A 25,423-nucleotide genomic window follows, 5' to 3' on the forward strand; every position below is an offset into this window, starting at 1 on the left:
AGAACTCGTATTTCCACCAAAATCTTCCACAGTCCCTCAGATCTCACTCACAGTTAACATCACCTTTCATTCAACCACACAGACATACTTGCCTAGGAATCATCTTAGACTCTCATCTGTCTCTTTTGCCACACATCCAAACACTTGCAAAATCTTGTTGTATACAGCTGTGCAACATTGCCCGAATATAACCACATCTCAGTTCAGACACAAACAAAACACTTATCCAGTTTCTTATCTTCCGGCTTGACTACTGCAACCTACTCCTCGCAGGTATTCCAACAAGTCACCTTTCACAACTCCAATCTGTTCTAAACGCGGCTGCTAGACTCATCCATCACTCCCACTGCTCAACATCAGCTGCTCCCATATGTATCTCCCTTCACTGGCTCCCAATCTCTAGAATCACATTCAGACTACTCACACTTACATTAAAAGGCCCTTAACAATGAAGCCTCTCCCTATATTTCATCTTTAATCCCCAAATACGGTCCATCATGCAACCTTCACCTCTTCTCCTCTCATCACTTCTGCACATTCACGTCTATAAGGCTAGGGGCACACGGCGCGATTTCGCCGCGATTCTGCGCTGGGCGAGTTGTCGCTGCGTTTTTTTAAGCCGAAATAGCTTTGCTAACTTTGGCGCTGGCGTCAATGCAAATCGCGGCGAAATCGCTGCGCTAATTCACACGCGGCGATTCTTTTTCTACTGTCGCCCGGAAACGCCCAGCGAGGCAACTTCGGACGACAATAGAAAACGAATCGCCGCGTGTGAATTAGCGCAGCGATTTCGCCGCGATTTGCATTGACGCCAGCGCCAAAGTTAGCAAAGCTATTTCGGCTTAAACGCAGCGACAACTCGCTTAGCGCAGAATCGCGGCGAAATCGCGCCGTGTGCCCCTACCCCAAGACTTCTCTAGGGCCTCTGCTTTGCTCTACAACTCTGCCTCCAGCTGTCAGACTTTCTCCTTCTTTCCAAACACTCCCTAAAGACCCACCTGTTTAGAGAAGCTTATTTAATGTATCTTAATTACTCGGTCATAACTGAATCATAAGTCACAAATTTATTTCTAAAATCCTTAGGTCTCAATTGTACCCTAACCCTATACTTTGTTAACTATTGCAAGCATGGCCGTATAATCCTATTGTACTCAGTAAACCCTTGTTTGTTGTTTACGGATTGTTCCCTGTTTGTTATAAACTAATGTAAAGCACTGCGTAACTTGTTGGTGTTATATAAACAAATGATGATGATTTGGAATAATTTGCCACCTTCTTCAGGCACTTTCCAGCTTTCAAACGTGGAGTCACTAACCCCCAACACGAGGCTACAATTATTTTGTTATTGCTACTTTTAATGTCCTTTCTATTCGGTCCCTCTGCAATTCATCTTCTAGTCTCTCATTCACACTATTGCAATTTGGACCCTAGCAACCAGATAGCTGCTCAAGTTCCAAAATCAAACATTAAACAAGTACAGTAGAAATCTCATTTACTTTTTTTGCAAGGTCCATACAGGCAGAAGGTGTCTGTTTGGACACTGTCCCCTGGGAAATGTAAAATCTGGTTCTACTGCATATCAGAAACCACAAAAAAAATTAAAAATAAAGACCAGTTGCAACTTATTGCAGAATATCATTGTTTACATAATTCTAAAAGTTAAAAGGTGAACACCATCTTTAAAACAGCAGAAATGTAAATTAGATGGTTTCCTTTTTAGAAGCCACAAGACTAGTAGCTTTTCTTTCTTTATTTTTCTTTTTAATGGAGACTTTTTTCATCTCTGCACTGTAAATACATCAATAAGACCATCAATCTATGGGACAGAGCAGAACAGCTTACGATCTAAAGGTTTTTGCAAAAGAAAAAACCCAAAAAAGTGAGAGAGGAAATAGGTATATTAAACAAGGCACCTGGAAAGTAATTAAAGGTCTATATAAATACACCAGTAAACCCTGAAAGTAATGCTGCTCTGAGTCCTCTGTCAAAAGAAACAGCACATTTCTTTCCTTCTATTGTGTACTCATGGGCTTCTGTATCAGACTTCCTGTTTTCAGCTTAAACCTCCAGGGCTAGGGCTTGAGCATGCTCAGTTTGCTCCTCTCCCCCTCCCCTTCCTGCTGTAATCTGTCCAGAGCTATGAGTGAGCAGGGAGAGACTCAGGTAGGAAGTGGTCACACCAAGCTAATATGGCAGCTGCTATCTTAAACAAATAGACAGTGTCTAGAGTGGTTTATTCAGGTATGGTAAAGTATTCTGCAGAATAAATATGGTATTAGTGGTAGTCCAGCAACATTTGGGGTTAAGAAACAGGATGTTCTATAAAAGGTTTGTATGCATAATAAACACGGCAAGGGAACAGCATTAGACAGTGGAATAAATATCAGGTCCCAAAGGAGACTGAGCAGATGCATGAAGGACCCTGGGACCTTGAGAAGAGAGTACACCTTACAGATAAGACTACAACAAAGCATGGCAAGTTTCCACTATACAAATGTTCTCAAAATGTGTTCTTTTTTCTGCTGCTGAGCCACAGTAACACAGAAGGTCGTAACATGTCTTAATTTTTTAGTATATTGTATACTAATATTCTGACACAAACTGGTCTTCATTTTTTGTGGTCTTTGGATTATCTAGGTTTTTTGTTCAGCAGCTCTAAAGTTTTGAATTTCAGCTGCTAACTGGTTGCTAGTTCCAAGTTACCCTAGCAACTTAAATAGTAGTTTGAATGAGAGACTGGGATATGTATAGTAGGGGTCTGAGTAATAAAAAGTAACAATTACAATACAGTTGTAGCATCACTGAGCAATATGTTTATGGCTGTTGGAGTCAGTGAACCCTATTTGAGAGCTGGAAAGAGGCAGAAAAGGAAGACAATTCAGAAATTATAAACAATAAAAAACAACCAATTGAAAGGTTGCCAAGAACAGGCAATTCAATAAGATACTTAAAGGTGAATAAGCTATATGCTTACATTGAAATCAAGTAGTGCATCCATTTGGTTCTGTATAATGGGCATTGTCTTTAGTAGCTTTTCTGTATTCATTGTCCGCATCACTCCATCAGCCCTAGAGAGGAAAACAACATGGGGTTGGCGAAGGAAGCCCAAAAATATATACGTTTGGATGCCAACAGATTACTTTAGGCAATGGGGTTGCTGGAGACATCACCGTTGATGTGCATTTTTTTTTTTTAAACTCTAATAAATTTGAATGTACTCAGAACTCAGATGGGAGGTTATTTAAGAAAAAACTCGAAAGTCTAAAACTCGAACGAGTATTTCCGACCCAAAAACTGGAACCCAATTAGAATCAAATTCAACTAAACTAGAATCTAGTTTTGGAAGGCTATTAACATCTTCAAATGGGTCCCTGGACCTCTACCACGGACTTCTACACGAACTCGTCAGGTTTTAGGTGGCGAATTTGAATTGTTCCCAGGGTCCAAATATAATCAATTTCGATGAATCATTCCCAACTTTAATTTCTGAGTTTTGACCAAAAATCCAGTTCGAAAATTCGAATTTACAATTTGACCCTTAATAAATCTGCCGCTTAATTACTTAACTAATTTCATTCTTCTTAAAGGGGAATTCAACCTCTTATACAGAGAAGCGCAGAGAAGTTCGCAGTCGCCATCCTGCAGATCTTCGTGTAGTCTTCGTGTCTCATCGCCGATTTCCGCATGCGCAGTTGAAGCAGATTTGAAGGGACCCAAAGACTACATGAAGATCCGGAAGATGGCGACCGGGAACTTCTCTGCATTTAAGGGTGAGAATTTTTAAAAGGGTTTTTTTTTTTTACACTAAAGCACATCACGGGGACGGAGAGGCCAGGAACCTATACCCCCCAAACAATGTAGGTCTCTATAAAAAGATATCACATAAAACTGCTCATTTGCAGTTGTAAATAAACCATTTTCATAATAATATACTTTTCTAGTAGTATGTGCCATTGGGTAATCAAATAGAAAATTGCCATTTGAAAAAATAAGGACCGCCCCCTGGGATCGTATGATTCACGGTGCACACAAACATACCAACAAACCATACTTTTTAGGTCACATGAGCCAATTAACAGACAGAGTTGTGTCTTTTGCTTCAACACTTCTTCCTGTTACAGTTAGAGCTGCAGTATTTCTGGTCAATTGATCTCTGAGGCAACACACAGACCATCACAAAATGGTGGTTCAAGGCAAGAGATGTAAAAGGGCAATATTTACTTAAATATATATTCCAGTTTGGTAAGATTCTTTAATATACCACTTAATATGATGTAAACTATTTGTTGCTTAAGTATTCATTTTGGGGGTATAGTTTTCCTTTAAGGGGGGGCTTATGGTAGAGGGGGTGAGTTCTCCTTTAAAGGAAAACTATACCCCCCAAACAATGTAGGTCTCTATAAAAAGATATCACATAAAACAGCTCATATGTAAAACCCTGCTTCATGTAAATAAACCATTTTCATAATAATATACTTTTCTAGTAGTCTGTGCCATTGGGTAATCATAAATAGAAAATTGCCATTTTAAAAAATAAGGGCCATCCCCTGGGATCGTACAGTTCACACAAACAAACCATACAGGTTAGGTCACAAGAGCCAATTAACAGACAGAGTTCTGTCTTTAGCTTCCATACTTCTTCCTGTTACAGTTAGAGCTGCAGTATTTCTGGTCAGGTGATCTCTGAGGCTGCACAAAGACCATCACTAAATGGTGGCTCAAAGCAAGAGATGTAAAAGGGCAATAATTACGTAAAGGAGAAGTAAACCTTTAAAATAAGTGAATGTAAAATTGATGAGGGGGCTATTATAAGCACTTTTGTACATTCATTATTTTTTTTATTTCAAGATATTAAGGGATATATGTAGTTACTAGGAATGAATTTTGTTACAACAGCGCCACCTGCTGGTCAGTTTCCCACCAGTCTGACCAGCAAGTAGTCAAGGAAGTTGTCAGGAGAAAGAAAGAGGCTGATGTTCTTCTGCTTAGGAATAAAATTAGAAACCTTTCTCACATATTTCCTAAGCAGAAGAACATCAGCCTCTTTCTTTCTCCTGACAACTTCCTTGACTACTTGATGGTCAGACTGGTGGGAATCGGACCATCAGGTGGCGCTGTTGTAACACAATTCATTCATATTAACGGTACAAAAATTCTTAGAATAGCTCCCTCATCAATTTCACATTCACTTAACTTAAAGCTTTACTTATCCTTTAAGTATATATACCAGTTTGGTAAGATTCATTAATATGCCATAATTTGATATAAACTATCTGATGCTGAAGTATTCATTTAAGGGGTATAGTTCTCCTTTCACTTGAGTATAATGCCTGGAAGCTTTGGGGGGGCTTTTGGTGGGGGGAGGGGGAAGTAATAGAAAATAATAAAAATTCTTACCCTCTCTTTACTTTGGTGAAGTCAAAAGCAACTTGTCTGTAGGAAACTGCCTTTTCATTCAGGTACCGACTGTAGCGTCTAATAAATGTAGACATGTCGTATCCTAGAGAGAGAATTCTGGTATTTATGGTATTGCTGCAGAAGCCACACACACACACGTCCAAATTAAACAATTTTTTTTGGTCTAGAACTGGTAGTTGCATCATGTGATCACATGCAGTTATCCGGCAACACATTTAGAGGCAAATTTATTAACACTAGGGACAAACATCACCGGTGATGTTGCCTGTAGCAACCAAGCAGATCTCTGCTTTTGTTTTCTAAGTTGTAAAAGATCACATCGAATTGCTGATTGGTTGCTACGGACATCTCCAGTGACGCTTGTCTTCAATGTTAATAAATACACCCCTCTGACTTGCTTTGTAAAGGGAAAAATGCTCACTGCTTTAAAGGAGCAGTAACATCAAAAAAACTATTTAAAAAAAATTTGTTAGTATACCATGAAAAAAAACACCAAGACTGATTAAACTTTAAAATCTATTAAGAAATAACTTACCAAAACTCCTCTTCAGAAAAGGCGACACGGCGAAGTGCCATCGTGCGGCACTCGATTTCTCCTCCCTGGTTATCTCTTATAAGGAAGGCAGGGAGGAGAAATCGAGCACCGCACGATGGATTGCCAGATCACTTTTTCTGAAGAGGAGCGCAAGCGGAGTTTCGGTAAGTTATTTCTTATAATAAAGGCTTTGCGATTTTAAAGTTTAATAGGTCTTGGTGGGTTTTTTCGTGGTATGCTAGCGAATTTTTTTTAAAATTTTTTTTGATGTTACTGGTCCTTTAAAGGCATGATACATATGCCATTTTACTTCCAGTTACCTGTAGCAGGGATCAAACCGCTACTAACAGCACTTTATAATAAGTCATTATTAGACATATGTGGGGGGGGGATTCACAAAAGTGGGGAGAGCCCATTTTTTGAGTAAAAGTGGTGGTAAACTGGAGTAAAATACTTTCTCCATATTCACAAACAGAAATCCGCCTAAATTCCGACTCAGCCGACACTTTTCATATTTTGGTGAAAGAAAGACAGTGTACAGACACAAACGACATAAAAATGGTGCAAAAACGACATTTTAAATGACATTTTCTCCCTACATTTTAAAAATGGAGTAAAGTTCAGTGTTAAGGTGGTCATAGATGTAACAATTACGATCTTGTTGAATGCTGTATTTTGTATACTAAACATAAACATGAACTTACTGCAACTGAAGCCTTATCAAACAAATGATTTATGCTTTTAAAGTTGGCCGCAGGGGGCTGTCATCTTGAAACTTTGCTAAACATCTTTGCAAGACCAAGACTGTACACATGCTCAGTGAGGTATGGGTGGCTGCTTAGGGATCATCATAAATTATCAAAACCGCACAAGTCAAATATCTGCCATAAAGCTGATGAAGCAAGACTGATTAATAATCAGAATATAGAGACTGTACTGGGTCTGTGGATACAAATCTCTACACGGTCACCGGCTGCTCTACAGGGAAACGAACAAAGCTGATTGAGTTCTGGGAAGCCGTTAGAAAATATGATCGTTTCCCTGCAGAGCAGTTAGGGACTGTCTGGAGTTTCCTAACCTCAGCAGACAGAGCAAGTAAAATGAAGGGAGAATTTCACTGCATACAAGCATACAGGTTTTTTAATTAAAGTATATTGGAGATAGATTTATAATAATGGGATTTTATTTTTTTGCCTTTACATCCCCTTTAAACAAAAATGCAATTTTATGCAATTTGATACGTAAAAGGTTTTAAAGGGGTGGTTGACCTTTAAGTTAACTTTTAGTATTTTATAGAATGGCCAATTCTAAGAAACTTTTCAAATGGTCTTCATGGAGCTCACCTCCCGGATCTCCAGTCTTCTTCTGTAAGTAAGAGCCATATTTGAGCCTGGTGCAGTCTTCCAGTTCGTAGCAACTGCGCATGCCCTATTAGTGCGGTAAATTGCCAAAGGGAAGGAAGAGGACCGGAAGAAATACGAAGAGCCCATGAGCTCCATAGCACTTACTCTGCACTGATAGGTGAGCAAGCTCTTAGGGGCAATTTCAGGGGTAACTAACTATGGGGGGGAGCAGGGAGAGGGAACTACCTAGGGTAGTAAGTAGGTGCTTTTCTTATTGGGGGGTTTAGTTCTCCTTTAAAGGAGAACTAAACCCTTAAAATTAATGCAGCTAAAAATGGCATATTTTATATAGTGAACTTATTGCACGAGGCTAAAGTTTGAGCTTGTCAATAGCAGCAATGATCCAGGACTTCAAACTTGTCACAGGGGGTCACCATCTTGGAAAGTGTCTGTGACACTCACATGCTCAGTGGGCTCTGATTGGCTGTTGAGAAGCTAAGCTTAGGGCTCGTCACTAATTATCCAGCAGAAAATGAGCTTCCCCTGTAATATAAGCTGATGCTACAGGTTTGCTGATTATTCAATTCTGATGCTAATTGCACTGGTTTCTGTGCTGCCATGTAGTAATTATGTGTATTAATTACTAATCAGCCTTATATTGTGACATTTCTATTCTATGTGTACTGTATATTGTGAGTGGGTCCCTAAGCTCAGTAAGTGACAGCAGCACAGAGCATGTGCAGTGAATCAGCAGAAAAGAAGATGGGGAGCTACTGGGGCATCTTTGGAGACACAGATCTTTTCTGCTAAAGGGCTGTGGTTGCCTTGGGCTGGTACAGAACCACAAATCATAATGTACAACATTTCCAGCTACTTCTTTAGTTAGGCTTTAGTTCTCCTTTAAGGATTTAAAATCCTGCCCAATTTATAACTGCAATAGAACAGTGTACTAAGAGAAAATAGCAAATCAATATGACAATGGCAACACCACAGAACTGCAAATAATGTCGAGTAGAAAGTAAAACCCATTAACACCCCTGTAGCTGAATTTATTCTGCTAATTAAACAACCATTCAAAAAGGCAAATGAAAAGGCTCACTTCATGCCTGCTGCTCGATACAAAAACACTGACTCGGTAGCCCAGTACGGTATAATATAGACTGTGCTCTTGCCTAAATATAGCCATACGGGGGGCCCCAACCTCATAACAAAAAAAAAAAAATGAAAAAGATGAATGAAGGATCTAATCTTCTGTGGATAGAATACAGAGCACTAGAAAGGACAGGTGGATTCCAGAGAAATACATCTCAATCCCATACCCAGGGGATTGCTCATATTATAAACAGGCTCTGAGTGTGGATCAATTCAAAATTGACTTTATTCTATAAATATCGCACTTACTGAAAAACAGATTAAGATAACTTTAAAAATAAAACACTTGCTAAAAGAGATTGTTGTGTTCCTCTTCAGGTTTTCTGATCACGAGGCTCCTGTTATTTTCCCTTTTCTTTATTTTATCCCTGTCTAATCAACCATTGTCTCTCAGATTGGCTACAAGCTTCACGATCGCTTAAAGGAGGCCCCAGACGCACCGATACTATTGTACGAAGCAAATTTTCGCACGATATTCAGTGCTTGTATGGTGGGAGACAAGCCGACCGATACTAGTAGAAGACTTCGGTCAGCTCGTTGAGCCGGCTGGCTTGAAAATTTTGATCACGCGACTTTAAAGGGGAAGTAAAGTCTAACATAGAATAAGGCAAGTAATATTTTGTATACTAAACATAAACATGAACTCACTGCACCACAAGCCTAATCAAACAAATGATTTATGCTTTCAAAGTTGGTCACAGGGGGTCACCATCTTGTAACTGTTATACATCTTTGCAAGACCAAGACTGTGCACATGCTCAGTGTGGTCTGGGCTGCTTAGGGATTGTCATAAATGATCAAAACAGCACAAGTCAAATAATATCTGCCAGAAGCCAATACAGCAAGACTGATTAATAATCAGAATATACAGACTGCACTGGGTCCTGTGTTGTCATGTAATCTAATGTGGATTTTATAGTTTTTGTATTGTTTAATACAAACTTTCTCCAACTCTGCAGAACCAGTGGCTGCAGCAAAATAATCCTCTACATAGAATCCCAGTTTATCTGTTTAAATCTGGCTCCATGATCTTTGTCCCTGCAGCTGGAAACAGTAAAGGGGATGTAAAGGCGAAAATAAAATCCAATACAAATCTCTACACAGTCGCCAACTGCTCTACAGGGAAACAAACAAAGCTGCTTCAGTTCTGCATGGCTGGGAAGTAAGGCGGGGGCTGCCCCTGCTGTTCATAAGTATGATTGTTTCCCTGCAGAGCAGTTAGGGACCGTCTGATAATTCCTATCCACAGCAGTTAATGAAGGGAGAATTTCACTGCATACAGTCAGGTTTCTTATAAAAACAGTACACATTTTTTAATTAAAGTATATTGGAGATAGCTTTCTTTTTCATTAAAGAAAGTAAAAATTGGATTTTATTTCATTGCCCATTGTTAGTGTTGAATCAACAGATACAGGTAGAATTCTATTGTTTCTCCCTGTACATCTAACCATTCAGCTCTACACGCGTGTATTGAAATGAAGGATCTTTCCTGTAAACATTTTTACCAGGAATGATTGGAATTGTTAGGTCTATGGCCAACACAGCCCTCCTATTGTGTTATAACTCTATAAAGATGCTGAAATGGGATGTGGCATAGCATGACAAGTCAAGTAGGCTCTATATGGCTCACTATATAACAGGGACACTGCTCTTTGTAGCCTGTACCAAGAAATGTCATAATACTACGCCAGCAGGGGTACTCCTCTGTACCAACCACAAGTTAACAGAAAATGTAAGGATTTATAAGTCCTTTCTCTGCCCACTCTGACATTTCTCCCTGCTGGAGCCAAGGTAAAAAAAGTCTTTGTATATTGGCAGTTCCACCTCGTAAACTACAGCATTTCAGTCCAATTCATTATTGCGGCCTTATAATAAATAAAACCCCACTAATCACCCTTAATGTAAATGACTTAGTGCCTTTTATTACATATGTGTCTGTGGAGACTCTTCTGTCCTTACTTTTACATTTCTTTTTGTTAAAGGGGAACTATTGCGAAAATGAAAATTTAATATAAGCTTCAGCATACTGAAATAAGAAACTTTCTAAATACAATCAAACATTCTGCATGGTTTCTGAAATAATCAAGTTTATCTTCACTATTCCTCTCTCGGCATCTGTTTCTCTTCATTCTGTCTTCATGCAGCAGTTGGGTGTCAGATATTCACTGACAGTTAGATCCAATATATCTTATAGGGGGGCTTCCTTTCCTAGCAGATGAATTAGAGCTCACTCAAATAACTGATTCCAGTACAAACAAAATCTAACAAATTAACAGCCTTTTGCACAAATCCTGCATGTAGAGAGACATGATGTCTGGGGATTTTAATAGAGTGAGCTCTAATACATCTTCTAGGCATATAAGACATATTGGATGTAACTGTCAATGAATATCTGACACCCAATTGCTGCATGAAGAGAGAATGAAGAGAAAAAGATGCTGAGAGAGGAATAGTGAAGATAAACTTGAGAATTTCAGACACAATGCAGAATATTTAATCAATTGTATTTAGAAAGCTTCTTATTTCAGTATGAGGAAGTGTATATTAAATTTTCATTTTCACCGTAGTTCCCCTTTAATGTTCTCAAGGCAATGGCACAGAGTGTGATTTTGTGTACTTTTAAATAGTTTTTAGCATTTGAAACAGGCAGGAACACCCAAAACGGCCCTCGTTGAATGTCATATGAGAGCACTGGAACAAGCGCTGTCAGACAATTCTAATAGAGGGCATAAAGACATTATAAAGACAATATATGGGACACAGTAAAAACCTTTCCATTTTCTTTTCTCAATGCAACCCATAAAAAAACAAAGGCACTAAATGTAAGGAGAATCTTACCTTGTAGCCCACTTTTGTCCAGGAAATTGCTTAAATTGAACAATGTATTTCTTGATGCAAGATACTGGATAAACCGCTATAGGAAAAGGAAAGACAATTGTTAGAAGAATTTGCACAGTTCTTTCCAACACTATCCAGTGGCAAATAAATAAAAGGGCACTAAATCCCCTTGCTTTTCATGAGTTCAATATTGCTGTGGGAGGCAGAGGGTAAGATGCTGCCTGTGCACCCAGCTCAATGGGTGGGACTCCATGGACTCCTGGTTACCGTATATACACGAGTATAAGCCGAGTTTTTCAGCCCCCAAAATATGCTGAAAAACTCTACCTCGGCTTATACTCGGGTCAAGTGCAAAAACGGTCGCCGGCGTCCGAGAATAGTCGCCGGCGTCCGAGAATAGTCGCCGGCGTCCGAGAATAGTCTCCAAGAATATTCGCCGGCGTCCAAGAATGGTCGCCGGCATCCAAAAACGAGACGCTGGCACCTCCAATGGGAGCAGAAACCCTCAAATCTTACCCTCAAATCTTACCAGAAGCTGCTGCATTTCTCACCCTAGGCTTATACTCGAGTCAATAAGCTTTCCCAGTTTTTGGAGGTAAAATTAGGTACCTCGGCTTATACTCGGGACGGCTTATACTCGAGTATATACGGTAATAATATAGAACAGTGTTATCCAAATTCTGTGGTACAGAGGGCCAAAATTTTACTGGCCTATGTGGAGGAGGGCCGATAATGGAAGTCAGTGTTGGCCACTCCCCCTTTTAAACCACACCCATTGTAAACCACACCCATATTACCACAAGAACTTTTAAAGATCGTATCAACATTAACGGTGGTAGCACACCAAAAAACCAAATGGTTGGTGCTCACTGCAGGGAAATCCCTCATCACGATGTGAAAAATTGAAGTCATGATAAAAACACACCCTTAAATCCATATGCCTCATCCTCCCCTGTGGATAATACAACAACCCCCCAACAAATGATTAAACACCTTAGGGGCCCTTAACAACAATTTCCAAATGCTAACAAACCCCTAACAGGCTTACATCCCACAGGTAGGGTAGGGCAAGCAGAGAATGGCACACACAGGGAGGCAGGGCCGGGCCAAGGTATTTTTGCACCCTAGGCAAGGGCTTCAATCAGTGCCCCCCCCACCCAGTCCTGCATTACCATTTCCCACCTTACCAGTCATATAGCCCCCCTGTACCTGTGCCAGCACCTATCATATTGCCTCCATTTGTACCTATACCAATGGAAGTCAATACCTCAGATTGCCCCCAAGCCCCAATCTGTACCTGTGGCAGCATAAGACAAAACATCCATCATATTGTTACCCCCAATCTGTACCTATGCCAGCGGCAACCAAAAGAATCCATCATATTGCCCCAATTTGCATCTGTTCCAGCAGTAGCCAATAATCCATGATATTGCCTTCAAACATGTGTGTACCTGAGCCAGCAGCCACCATATTGCCCCATGTACCTGAGCCAGCAGCAGCCAATCCCTTATATTGCCCCAAATCTGTACCTGTGCCAGCATCAGCCAAAAAATACACACTATTGCCTCCATATATGTACTTGTGCCAGCAGCAGCCAAATATCCATCATATCATCTGTTTACCTGTGCAAGTAGCAGCCAAGATATTGCCCACAAATATGTACCTGTGCCAGCAGCTGCCAAAGGGGAGCTGGGGAATGATTCTGTCTGGAACAGGGGGTTTATAAAGTTGAAAAACTATTAAAGGCCAAGCAAATCAGGGTTTAAAAAAGAAAGAAAGGAAATTCCCCTTAAAAGTGTGCCCCCCCCCCCCATGATTGCGCTCTAGGTGGGCGCCTACTCTGCCTGCCCCTAGTTCCAGCCCTGCAGGGAGGGAAGGCAGAAAGGAGCAGGAGACAAGGAAAGCTCTCAGTCTAATATGTACAACATACAGTGACACAGTGCTGGTGCCCCATTAGCATTTTGTATAAAGTGTGAACAGGTGAACAATGTGTCAGTTTCAGTCTGGGTCTCAGGTAGAACAGTACAGGCTTTAGGGGAGTGAACAATAGAGGTGTCACAAGTATGAACAATACAGGGGGATCACAGGTGTGAACAGGGGATTAGAGTCTGAATTTTAGGTTTAAACAATGCAGGGGCCAGTTTATCTCTACAGTGATAGCTTTTAAATCTTACATATGGTAAACAGACAGCATCTGGGGGGCCAAAGAAGGGGGGGTCATGCGTCCCGCGGGCCGCCAGTTGGACAGCCCTGATATAGAATATTAAAGGAGAAGGAAAGGTTAAAATTAAGTAAACCTCAAAGTAATGCTGCTCTGAGTCCTCTGTCAAAAGAAACAGCACATTTCTTTCCTTCTATTGTGTACTCATGGGCTTCTGTATCAGACTTCCTGTTTTCAGCTTAAACCTCCAGGGCTAGGGCTTGAGCATGCTCAGTTTGTTCCTCTCTCCCTCCCCTTCCTGCTGTAATCTGAGCTATGAGTGAGCAGGGAGAGACTCAGGCAGGAAGTGATGTCACAGCAAGCTAATACTGCAGCCGCTATCCTAACCAGAGAGATTCTAGAGCTGTTTACTCAGGTATGGTAAAGCATTCTACAAAATAAATATAGTGTTAAAGCTTGCATTAATGCAGCTAATCTATTTGCAACAAAATGCCTGTAGTTTTCCTTCTAGTTTAAAGGGGGTTTTCACCTTAAAATGAACAGTTAGTATGATATAGACAGGGATATTCTGAGACCATTTGCAATTGGTTTTAATTTTTTATTATTTGTGGTTTTTGAGTTATTTAGCTTTTTATTCAGCAGCTCTCCAGTTTGCAATTTCAGCCATCTGGTAACTAGGGTTCTAATTCCCATAGCAACCATGTATTGATTTGAATAAGAGACTGGAATATCAATAGGAGAGGCCTGAATAGAAAGATGAGGAATAAAAAGTAGCAATAACAATACATTTGTTGCCTTACAGAGAATTTGTTTTCTTAGATGGGGTCAGTGACCCCCATTTGAAAGCTGGAAAGAGTCAGAAAAAGAAGGCAAATGATTCATACACTAAAAAAAAAGAAAAAATGAAGACCATTTGAAAAGTTGGTTAGAATCAGCCATTCTATAATATACTAGAGGTTAAATTAAAGAACCACCTCTTTAATGCAGCTGAAACTAAACATCAACCAAGCTGACAATAAGCTACAACTCCCTGCATCACTGGACAAGCAATGCAATAAGCTTCATTCGATCACCAGCAACTTGTCATGCAAAATAAATGGCTCTTATTATGATAAAGGGGTAAGTCAAACAAACGGCCTTCAACCAGCCTTCCAGACATTTGCCATGCCGAAGTATAGTAAAGTCAGAGCGGAGTTCATCCATTTTGCCATTAGTGGTGGCATGGTTACTGTGTAGCAGGGACACTATCTCAGCCAGGGTGTTACTCTCCAGCAGGGTAGAGGCAGTGCTGTGTGCTATGTCCCCAGGCCCTAGCAAGTCTGCCTGCTGCATGTTTGCCCCCTCCCCCAACTCCAGTGAAACATGGGGTTCCTGCATGACTGCGTCAGCCACCTCCAGGACAGGGGGATTAACTGTGGCCCTGCTGCCCCTATCACCAGGCTCACACACAAAGCGCTCCAATTTATGCGCAGCCTGAGCGCCTATGGCACGAGTGCGCTGCTCACCTTGCAGCTGCTGCTGTGCGGCGTCTACAGAGCGCCTGCAGTCGCCATCTTGGATTTTTGCCTCAGCCTGTGCGCGCCTCGTTTTTGGCGTGTGATTGCGGTTTCTGCCCATTCCAACTGTACCGATCGGTGTGGGGTAGACAGCGGAGCAGCAGGGGAGGTTGCAGGTATGTTACCCAGCCCTCAGGATGCACTTTTAATGGGCTGACAGTGGGGTCCGGTACAGAGCTCCGTGTAGCACTTCTTTCCTGCTCTACATGTGGCCCCGCCCCCCTTCCAGACATTTGCAGTATGTGATGAACTATAATGAACTACAACTACCAGCATCCTGCCTTGACTTATATAGTTAGAAATGTTATACCGTAACAAATGTACCTATACTAGTATCACCTTTTGAATCGGTTTCTATACAATATGTACTCTTTGAGGTTAAACGGGGTCCCTTTGTCGATGAAACTACAACTCCCAATTTTCCCTAGTAAACAAGACTATGGCATGCATAGACAAGACTACAACCATCAGCACTCTCCTCGCAACAAAAATGCTGAACTGGAGTTTGTGAGCTTCTGTAAATATTATTTTCCGAGCCCAGATACCACATTGTCTCTAGCTGGCTAAAAACGTAAATACAACCGATATTTGTAATGTAACAGAGGGAGGGTCTATACAGGTATGGACACCCGTTATCTGGACACCCGTTATCTAGAAAATACAACCGATATTTGTAATGTAACAGAGGGAGGGTCTATACAGGTATGGACACCCGTTATCTAGAAAATACAACCGATATGTAACAGAGGGAGTATCCGGACACCCGTTCACCGGACACCTGTTCACCGGACACCCGTTATCCGGACAGCTCCGAATTACGGAATGGCAATCTCCCATAGACTCCATTTTATCCGAATCCAGATTTTTAAAAAATAGTTTTCTTTTTTCCGTGTAATAATAAAACAGTAACTTGTACTTAATCCAAACTTTAATATAATTAATTCTTATTGGAAGCAAAACCAGCCTATTGGGTTTATTTAATATTTCCATGATTTTCTAGTAGACTTTAAAGGTATGAAGATCCAAGTTACAGAAAGATCCATAATCCACAGGTCCAGAGCATTCTGGATAACAGGTCCCATACCTGTAAAACATAAATAAGCTTTGCAGCTTCACCTTTACAAAAACGTCACTAGAAACATAGTAAAAATAAAATCTATTAAAATATTAGTGTGACATTATCAACCAGGAGCTATTAAGAGCTCAGATTAAAGTGTACAGTGGTGATGGCTCCCATCCAACATTCTGATTGCAGCCACTGGTGAGATTCCAAGCCGGCAGCCTACAGAAATATTCCCTTACTGGAAATGTGCGGAGACTGTTACCAGTAACCACGTATAAACAGAAACATCCCACAGCATTTAGTAAATAGGAGGCTGCACTGATAACACAATACAGAGCTTTAAAAGGGCGGTTCACCTTCAAGTTCACTTTTAGTATGTTATAGAATGGCCAATTCTAAGCAACTTTTCAATTGGCCTTCTTCATTTTAATGGTCTTTTAATTGTTTGCCTTTTTCTTCTGACTCTTTCCAGCTTTCAAATGGGGGTCACTGACCCATCTAAAAACAAATGCTCTGTAAGACTTTATTGTTAAACTTTATTGTTACTTTTTATTACTCACCTTTCTATTCAGGCCTCTCCTATTCATATTCCAGTCTTTTATTGAAATCAATGCATGATTCCTGGAGTAATTTGGACCCTAGCAACCAGATTGCTGAGCTTGCAAACCAGAGAGCTGCTGAATAAAAAGCTAAATAACTCAAAAACGACAAATAATAAAAAAGTGAAAGCCTATTGCAAATTGCTTCAAAATATCCCTCTCTACATCATACAAACAGTTAATTTAAAGGTGAACAACCCCTTTAACACTCACATATACATGACTCAGCATGGAATGGGGGGCTGATGGGGTGATAGCGCATTTAATTATGAACAAAGTTACGGCTACTGTTCCTACCAAGAGACGAAAGAATGGAGGGAGAGATTCGTTTCTAGGGAAGTAAATTCCCTTTGCAACAGAGGAGGCTGCTTATTGCCCCATTAAAGGAGAAGTAAAGACTAGAAATGTTAGAAGTAAGAAGTAGGTAAAAATGTTGTACATGATGTTTTGTGCTTATGTACCAGCCCAAGGCAACCACAGCCCTTTAGCAGTAAAGATCTGTGTCTCCAAAGATGCCCCAGTAGCTCCCCATCTTCTTTTCTGCTGATTCACTGCACATGCTCTGTGCTGCTGTCACTTACTGAGCTTAGGGAGCCACTCACAATATACAGTACACATAGAATAGAAATGTCACAATATAAGGCTGATTAGTAATTAATACACATAATTACTACATGGCAGCACAGAAACCAGTGCAATTAGCATCAGAATTGAATAATCAGCAAACCTGTAGCATCAGCTTATATTACAGCCAGGGAAGCTCATTTTCTGCTGGATAATTAGTGACGAGCCCTAAGCTTAGCTTCTCAACAGCCAATCAGAGCCCACTGAGCATGTGAGTGTCACAGACACTTTCCAAGATGGTGACCCCCTGTGACAAGTTTGAAGTCCTGGATCATTGCTGCTATTGACAAGCTCAAACTTTAGCCTCGTGCAATAAGTTAACTATATAAAATATGATATTTTTATCCCCTTTGAGGAAGATTCTGCCTGCCAGGGAAGAAACCATCTCTCTAGATAAACAACCTTCACCATAGCACCAGTTGAGAAATTACAATTCAATGCATGCAGACAAGATTATAACTCCTCTGAAAAGTCCCTTCTACTGGCAATATAAAATGCAGGAACGCATTGCTTGGTTTATAAATTCAGTAAGGCTGTGCCTAACAATATTCCCTTCAGAGGGTGTGGGGCATAGAACCACCTTAAAATAAGCTAGAAGTGGGAATGCACTACAGGTATGGTACCTATTATCCAAACCTGGGGTTTTCTAGATAAGGTATCTCTCTAAAAAATGTATATACATTACACCCAATAGGACTGTTGTGTACAATAAAGATTAATTACATCTTAGTTGGGATCAAGTACAAGCGACTGTTTTATTATTACAGAAAAAAAAGGAAATCATTTTAAAGAATTGAATTATTTGACTAAAATGGAGTCTATGGGACATGGCCTTGTCGTAATTCAGAAATGGCTGCATAACTGGTTTCCAGGTAACAGATCCCATACCTGTGCCAAAACCAGCCCTTAAAGGGATACGGTCATGGGAAAACTTTTTTTTTTTTTCCCCAAAACAGATCAGTTAATAGTGCTGCTCCAGCAGAATTCTGCACTGAAATCCGTTTTTCAATAGAGCAAATATATTTTTTTATATTTAATTTTGAAATCTGACATGGGGCTAGACATGTCAGTTTCCCAGCTGCCCCCAGTCATGTGACTTGTGCTCTGATAAACTTCAATCACTCTTTACTGCAAGTTGGAGTAATATCACCCCCTCCCTCTCCCCCCAGCAGCCAAACAAAAGAACAATGGGAAGGTAACCAGATAACAGCTCCCTCCTAGCACCTTCCTAACACAAGATAACAGCTGCCTGGTAGATGTAAGAACAGCACTCAATAGTAAAATCCAGGTTCCACTGTGACACATTCAGTTACATTGAGTAGGAGAAACAACAGCCTGCCAGAAAGCAGTTCCATCCTAAAGTGCTGGCTCTTTCTGAAATCACATGACCAGGAAAAATGACCTGAGATGCACCTACACACCAATATTACAACTAAATACACTTGCTGGTTCAGGAATGACATTTTATATTGTAGAGTGAATTATTTGCAGTGTAAACAGTGTCATTTAGAAATAAAAACAACATCATAAAAATCATGACACAATCCCTATAACATTACCCTTTTATGAATTACATCTTAAAGGAGAAGGAAAGGCAAAATTCATGAGCTCTCTTCCTCTGATGTACTCATAAAGATGTCCTGAATCGCTATAGTTGTAGCTCACCTAAGCAAATCCAATCGCATAAATTCCATCTTCATGTTTTGCTCTCATTCGCATTCATGCGGCAGCCATCTTGCTTAGGTATTGGGTGCTTCCTTTGCCTCTCAATCCGTATTGCGCATACGCGGAAAAATAAATCCCTCACACCCTGGTGACGTCACCTAAGTTCAACGCTATAATATACGCAGAGCGCTGCTGCTTCTACTAGACACCAGGGAGACAACTTTAAAAACATTCTGTAAGTTATGAGTCTACCAGTCTTATTGTAGAAATATGCTTATGTTTTGCCTTTCGTTCTCCTTTAAAGCGATACTGACACTAAAAATTAGTTTTAAAATATGAATGTACATTAGAAGTTACTTATACTGTAGGTCATGCTGAGAGGTTTGTTTTGTTAGTAATTGTTGGTTGAAGTTCCTAAACCGGACTGTTTTGCCAAACTGACTGTCCCATCTCAGCCTGTTAAAGTTTCTAATGCTAATGGCTCGTGCTGCACAAATATGGCAGCCCCCTCATAGGCGATCACAGGGAGTCAGATAGGTAATGTAAAAGCATTGGGCAATTAGTTTATGGCAAAATTATATAAAGAACGCAAAGTCAATTTTATAGTAGATGTAAAAAAAAAAAAAGTAAAATTTTTGGTGTCCGCATCTCTAAGTAACAAAAAAGTCAGAGCCAGCACAGACACAGCAGCCTATCCTGCAGAGATTGTATTTAGTAATTCTATGGAACCCTGGACCAGAGCAGTGCTAGTCCGTCTCCCATCACTGCATACCATTTATTTTCTTTAGTTACAAAAGTCAATCCAGATGCCCACGTCTGAATGACTCGCTGTGAGTCTGCAAGACAAAGTCTCTCTGTTACCCTGCAGGTGTTCTTTAAATGCTGCATAAATAAATACATTGATATTACTATTTATTAGGAAAAAAGTGATGTCTACAAAGCAGCTTGTGAGTAGAATGTAAAAGAGACTGAAAAAAGGCCTGCCTGTCAGCCTTGTCTTTAGCACAATACATTCCTCTGTCCTGAAAACTGGGATAGCAGGTATAGTAAGGGGAGATTGTGCCTATAGTAACAGTGGGATAATAGTCTCTGGGAAGGGAGTGTGACTGTGGGATAGCAGGTATAGTAGGGAGAGATGGTGCCTATAGTAACAGTGGATAATAGTCTCTGGGAAGGGAGTGTGACTGTGGGATAGCAGGTATAGTAGGGAGAGATGGTGTCTATAGTAACAGTGGATAATAGTCTCTGGGAAGGGAGTGTGACTGTGGGATAGCAGGTATAGTAGGGAGAGATGGTGCCTATAGTAACAGTGGATAATAGTCTCTGGGAAGGGAGTGTGACTGTGGGATAGCAGGTATAGTAGGGAGAGATGGTGTATAGTAACAGTGGATAATAGTCTCTGGGAAGGGAGTGTGACTGTGGGATAGCAGGTATAGTAGGGAGAGATGGTGTCTATAGTAACAGTGGATAATAGTCTCTGGGAAGGGAGTGTGACTGTGGGATAGCAGGTATAGTAGGGAGAGATGGTGCCTATAGTAACAGTGGGATAATAGTCTCTGGGAAGGGAGTGTGACTGTGGGATAGCAGGTATAGTAGGGAGAGATGGTGCCTATAGTAACAGTGGGATAATAGTCTCTGGGAAGGGAGTGTGACTGTGGGATAGCAGGTATAGTAGGGAGAGATGGTGTCTATAGTAACAGTGGATAATAGTCTCTGGGAAGGGAGTGTGACTGTGGGATAGCAGGTATAGTAGGGAGAGATGGTGCCTATAGTAACAGTGGGATAATAGTCTCTGGGAAGGGAGTGTGACTGTGGGATAGCAGGTATAGTAGGGAGAGATGGTGTCTATAGTAACAGTGGATAATAGTCTCTGGGAAGGGAGTGTGACTGTGGGATAGCAGGTATAGTAGGGAGAGATGGTGCCTATAGTAACAGTGGATAATAGTCTCTGGGAAGGGAGTGTGACTGTGGGATAGCAGGTATAGTAGGGAGAGATGGTGCCTATAGTAACAGTGGATAATAGTCTCTGGGAAGGGAGTGTGACTGTGGGATAGCAGGTATAGTAAGGGGAGATTGTGCCTATAGTAACAGTGGATAATAGTCTCTGGGAAGGGAGTGTGACTGAGGGATAGCAGGTATAGTAGGGAGAGAGAGTGTCTATAGTAACAGTGGATAATAGTCTCTGGGAAGGGAGTGTGACTGTGGGATAGCAGGTATAGTAGGGAGAGATGGTGTCTATAGTAACAGTGGATAATAGTCTCTGGGAAGGGAGTGTGACTGTAGGATAGCAGGTATAGTAGGGAGAGATGGTGCCTATAGTAACAGTGGATAATAGTCTCTGGGAAGGGAGTGTGACTGTGGGATAGCAGGTATAGTAGGGAGAGATGGTGTCTATAGTAACAGTGGATAATAGTCTCTGGGAAGGGAGTGTGACTGTGGGATAGCAGGTATAGTAGGGAGAGATGGATGACAAGTCGCCTGTATGCTACAACAGATATAAAGGAACCTATATCTGACAGCAATCCCTTTAAATAAATAAATGTTCAACACCACTGATTGACATGGGGCAGCATCTGTCCCAAACAATGAAAGCAGTGTCCCCCCTGCAGGTGTTCAAACTTGTGCGGTCTAGTAGAGCCACAGCGATGAGCGAGACACTGGGTCTCATTTATCAACATTGGGCAAATTTGCACCTGGGCAATAACCTATAGCAGCCAATCGGTGATTAGCTTTTATTCAGCCAGCTGCAGGTAGAACAATGACAGTAAAAATCTGATTGGTTGCCATGGGTTGCTGCCCAGCTGCAAATATGCCCTGTGTTGATAAATGAGCCCTGTGTTGATAAATGAGCCCTGTTGTGCACACGCACAGCTAACACTCATCACACAGAGCCTTTTTCATCCATTTAACCATTTCCCTGCCTCACTTTGTAACGGCCTGATTTAAACCTGGGAACAAAGGTTCCATATTGTTGTTACCTTTCTTGCCAACGATATAGAATCTACTTTGCTTTGAGGGAAAGGGATATGGTATCATTTAGCACAAGATGCTTATTTAAGTTTATTTATTGTAATTTCCATTTTTATTGTTGTCATTATATGTTTTGTAGAATCAGACGCTGCATATTTCAAGTAATTCAATTTTGGACTGTGGTGGTCAATCTATGCCTTGTGCATTTAGCAGCGTAAAGGTAAGGCGACAAAAAAGCTCCGTAAGACCAGCCTTATATTTCTAATGCATGTGCCTAGGCACAGACGAGCAGGCGCTGCACACAGAATAAAACAAATACTTGAGGCTGAAAAATTAGGGTAAAGCACACATTTAAGATATGTAATTTCAGTTTAGCCTTGTGCTTTACGAATTCTGTCTATACAAAGGGGCTTAAAGGAACAGTAACACAAAAAAATAAGTGTTTTAAAGGAATTACCATATCGTGCCTTATTGCCCTGCACTGGTACAACTGGTGTGTTTGCTTCAGAAACTCTACTATTACTTATATGAACAAGCTGCTGTGTTTTATATAAACTATAGTAGTACTTATCTGTTATCTACTGTGTATCCTGTGCTTGAATGGCTGCCCCCATGGCTACACAGCAGCTTGTTTATATAAACTATAGTAGTACTTATCTGTTATCTACTGTGTATCCTGTGCTTGAATGGCTGCCCCCATGGCTACACAGCGGCTTGTTTATATAAACTATAGTAGTACTTATCTGTTATCTACTGTGTATCCTGTGCTTGAATGGCTGCCCCCATGGCTACACAGCAGCTTGTTTATATAAACTATAGTAGTAATTATCTGTTATCTACTGTGTATCCTCTGCTTGAATGACTGCCCCCATGGCTACTATATAAACTATAGTAGAGTTTCTAAAGCAAACACTATTGGCTACTATCGTTGGCTATTGTTTATTTCTTTCCTTCTAAGCTGGCACAAATTCACCTAGCGCTGAATCTCTACATTTTGTTTGTTATTAAATTGCTACAGCAAACAAATCAACTTGCAGTGGTGTGTGAAACGTGTGTGACTTGGCTCCAAACCTAAGGGGCAAAGGACATGCAAGAAAGGGAACATATCGCTATAAATATACTTGTAAATAAAATTTAATTTCGTAGCATATTGCTTTATCTGCCCTAGGAATTCGGCCTAATGCTTTCAAGCTGTTCATAACGGCTGATCTTGTGTTTTATATTTTTAAGTACAAACAGAATCTTCTATTAGACAGTGGAGGGACTGGTGGCCAGACACTGCCTGGAATAGCATGGCACAGAGAGAACGAGAGAGAGAGAGAGAGAGAACGAGAGAGAGAGAGAACGAGAGAGAGAGAACGAGAGAGAGCGAGAGAGAGCGCGAGAGAGAGCGAGAGCGCGCGAGAGAGCGCGAGAGAGAGCGCGAAGCCAATCTGTATGACAACTTCCTTTGTTTATGCCAACCTGACTGCTGTTTGGTCTACGTTAAATGACAACCAATTATATACTTCAAAGCCATCACTGCTCCTGCTATAAACAGTGTTGTCCTCACTGGTGTAGGGATTTGGAGCATAAAAACTCAATGAGGCCCCTTTATTTATACTCCAGTTCTCCAGCTCTTGTTAAAGGAGAAGGTAAGTTTTGCCATATTAGCTAGGTGTGACATCACTTCCTGCCTGAGTCTCTCCCTGCTCACTCAGGGAATTGAGGAGGGAGGGAGAGAGGAGCAAACTGAGCATGCTCAAGCCCTAGCCCTGGAGGTTTAAGCTGAAAACAGGAAGTCTGATACAGAAGCCCATGAGTACACAATAGAAGGAAAGAAATGTGGTGTTTCTTTTGACAGAGGACTCAAAGCAGCATTACTTTGAGGGTTAACTGGTGTATTTATATAGACCTTTCTGATAAAGCTTACTTAAAGGAAAACTATACCCCCCAAAATGAACACTTAAGCAACATATAGTTTACATCATATTAAGTGACATACTGTATTAAAGTAAAGTAAATCTTGTCCTTTTACATCTCTTCCCTTGAACCCACATGTTGTGACGGTCTGTGTGCTGCCCCAGAGAGCAGCTGACCAGAAATACTGCAGCTCTAACTGTAACAGGAAGAAGTGTTGAAGCGAAAGACACAACTCTGTCTGTTAATTGGCTCATGTGACCTAACAAGTATGGTTTGTTGGTATGTTTGTGTGCACAGTGAATCGTACGATCCCAGGGGGCGGTCCTTATTTTTTTAAAATGGCAATTTTCTATTTATGATTACCCAATGGCACATACTACTAGAAAAGTATATTATTATGAAAATGGTTTATTTACATGAAGCAGTTTTACATATGAGCTGTTTAATGCAATATCTTTTTATAGAGACCTACATTGTTTGGGGGGGTATAGTTTTCCTTTAATTTTATCCTTTCCGTCTCCTTTAAACTAGAAGTTACATAATCTTGCCTTACCATACAAACACAATCCCACAGTCGCAGCCCTTCCAAGGAAAGATCACTCTGTGGGATACAATGGTGTCCCCAACTCCTCAAAACCAAGTGCATTTTTAAAGAGCAAAGCATACTGACCTCATTTCCATACACCATCAGATGGTGGGTTGTTATAAGGGACTTGAAGACCACCACCCAACTACTGTTGGTTGTTCTTTCAAATAACGTGTCCGCCAGCTGTGGGATGTTTACATTCATCTCGTTGGTGCACTGAATTAAATCTGAAAAACATTTCCCAAAAGCAAACATGTTACTCTCCTCCTCTTAAAGCGGATACATATGCATCTTTTTATATAAATCAGAATAATGTTAAAGCGGTTGCACTCCTTTGAGTTAAACGTTTAGTATGATGTAGAGATTGATATTCTGAGACAATTTAAAATTGGGTTTTCATTTTTCATTATTTGTGGTTTTTAAGTTATTTAACTTTTTATTTAGCAGCTCTCCAGTTTGCAATAACAGCAATCTGGTTGCTAGGAAATGACTCTAGCAACCATGCAATGAATTGAATGAGAATATGGAATATTAATAGGGGAGGGTTTGAATAGAAAGATGAGTAATAAAAAGTAACAATACCAATAAATTTGAAGCCTCACAGAGAGTTTTTAGACGGAGTCAGTGACCCCCATTTGAAAGCTGGACAGAAGAAAGCAAATAATTAATAAATAAATAATGAAGACCAATTGAAAAGTTGCTTATAATTGGCCATTCTATAAGATACTAAAAGTTAACTTAAAGGGGTGGTTCACCTTTAAGTTAACTTTTATTATGTTTTAGAATGGCCAATTCTAAGCAACTTTTCAATTGGTTTTCATTATTTATTTTTAATAGTTGTATAGTTATTTGCCTTTTTCTTCTGACTCTTTGCAGCTTTCAAATGGCCGTCGCTGACTCCCTTCAATAAATCAAATGCTCTGTAAGGCTATACATGTATTGTTAGTTACTTTTTTTATCACTGATCCTTCTATTCAGACTCTCTCCTATTCATATTCTAGTCTCTTATTC

General features: G+C 40.5%; 1 protein-coding gene across 12 annotated transcripts in view; it reads right to left on the minus strand.

Moving 5' to 3' along the window:
• The window catches only part of picalm.S (phosphatidylinositol binding clathrin assembly protein S homeolog), a 110,748-nt gene that overhangs the window by 64,468 nt on the left and 20,857 nt on the right, over window positions 1-25,423 (minus strand). For all 12 annotated transcript variants that reach the window (XM_041584610.1, XM_041584609.1, XM_041584615.1 and 9 more), the window contains exons 2-5: window positions 24,497-24,639; window positions 11,287-11,362; window positions 5,398-5,500; window positions 2,975-3,068 (exon numbers count right to left, since the gene is read on the minus strand). In XM_041584610.1, coding sequence (XP_041440544.1) covers window positions 2,975-3,068; window positions 5,398-5,500; window positions 11,287-11,362; window positions 24,497-24,639 — 416 coding nt within the window. The remainder of the gene's footprint in view (window positions 1-2,974; window positions 3,069-5,397; window positions 5,501-11,286; window positions 11,363-24,496; window positions 24,640-25,423) is intronic.

This window comes from Xenopus laevis, chromosome 2S, assembly GCF_017654675.1.
Source record: "Xenopus laevis strain J_2021 chromosome 2S, Xenopus_laevis_v10.1, whole genome shotgun sequence".
Taxonomy (NCBI): domain Eukaryota; kingdom Metazoa; phylum Chordata; class Amphibia; order Anura; family Pipidae; genus Xenopus; species Xenopus laevis.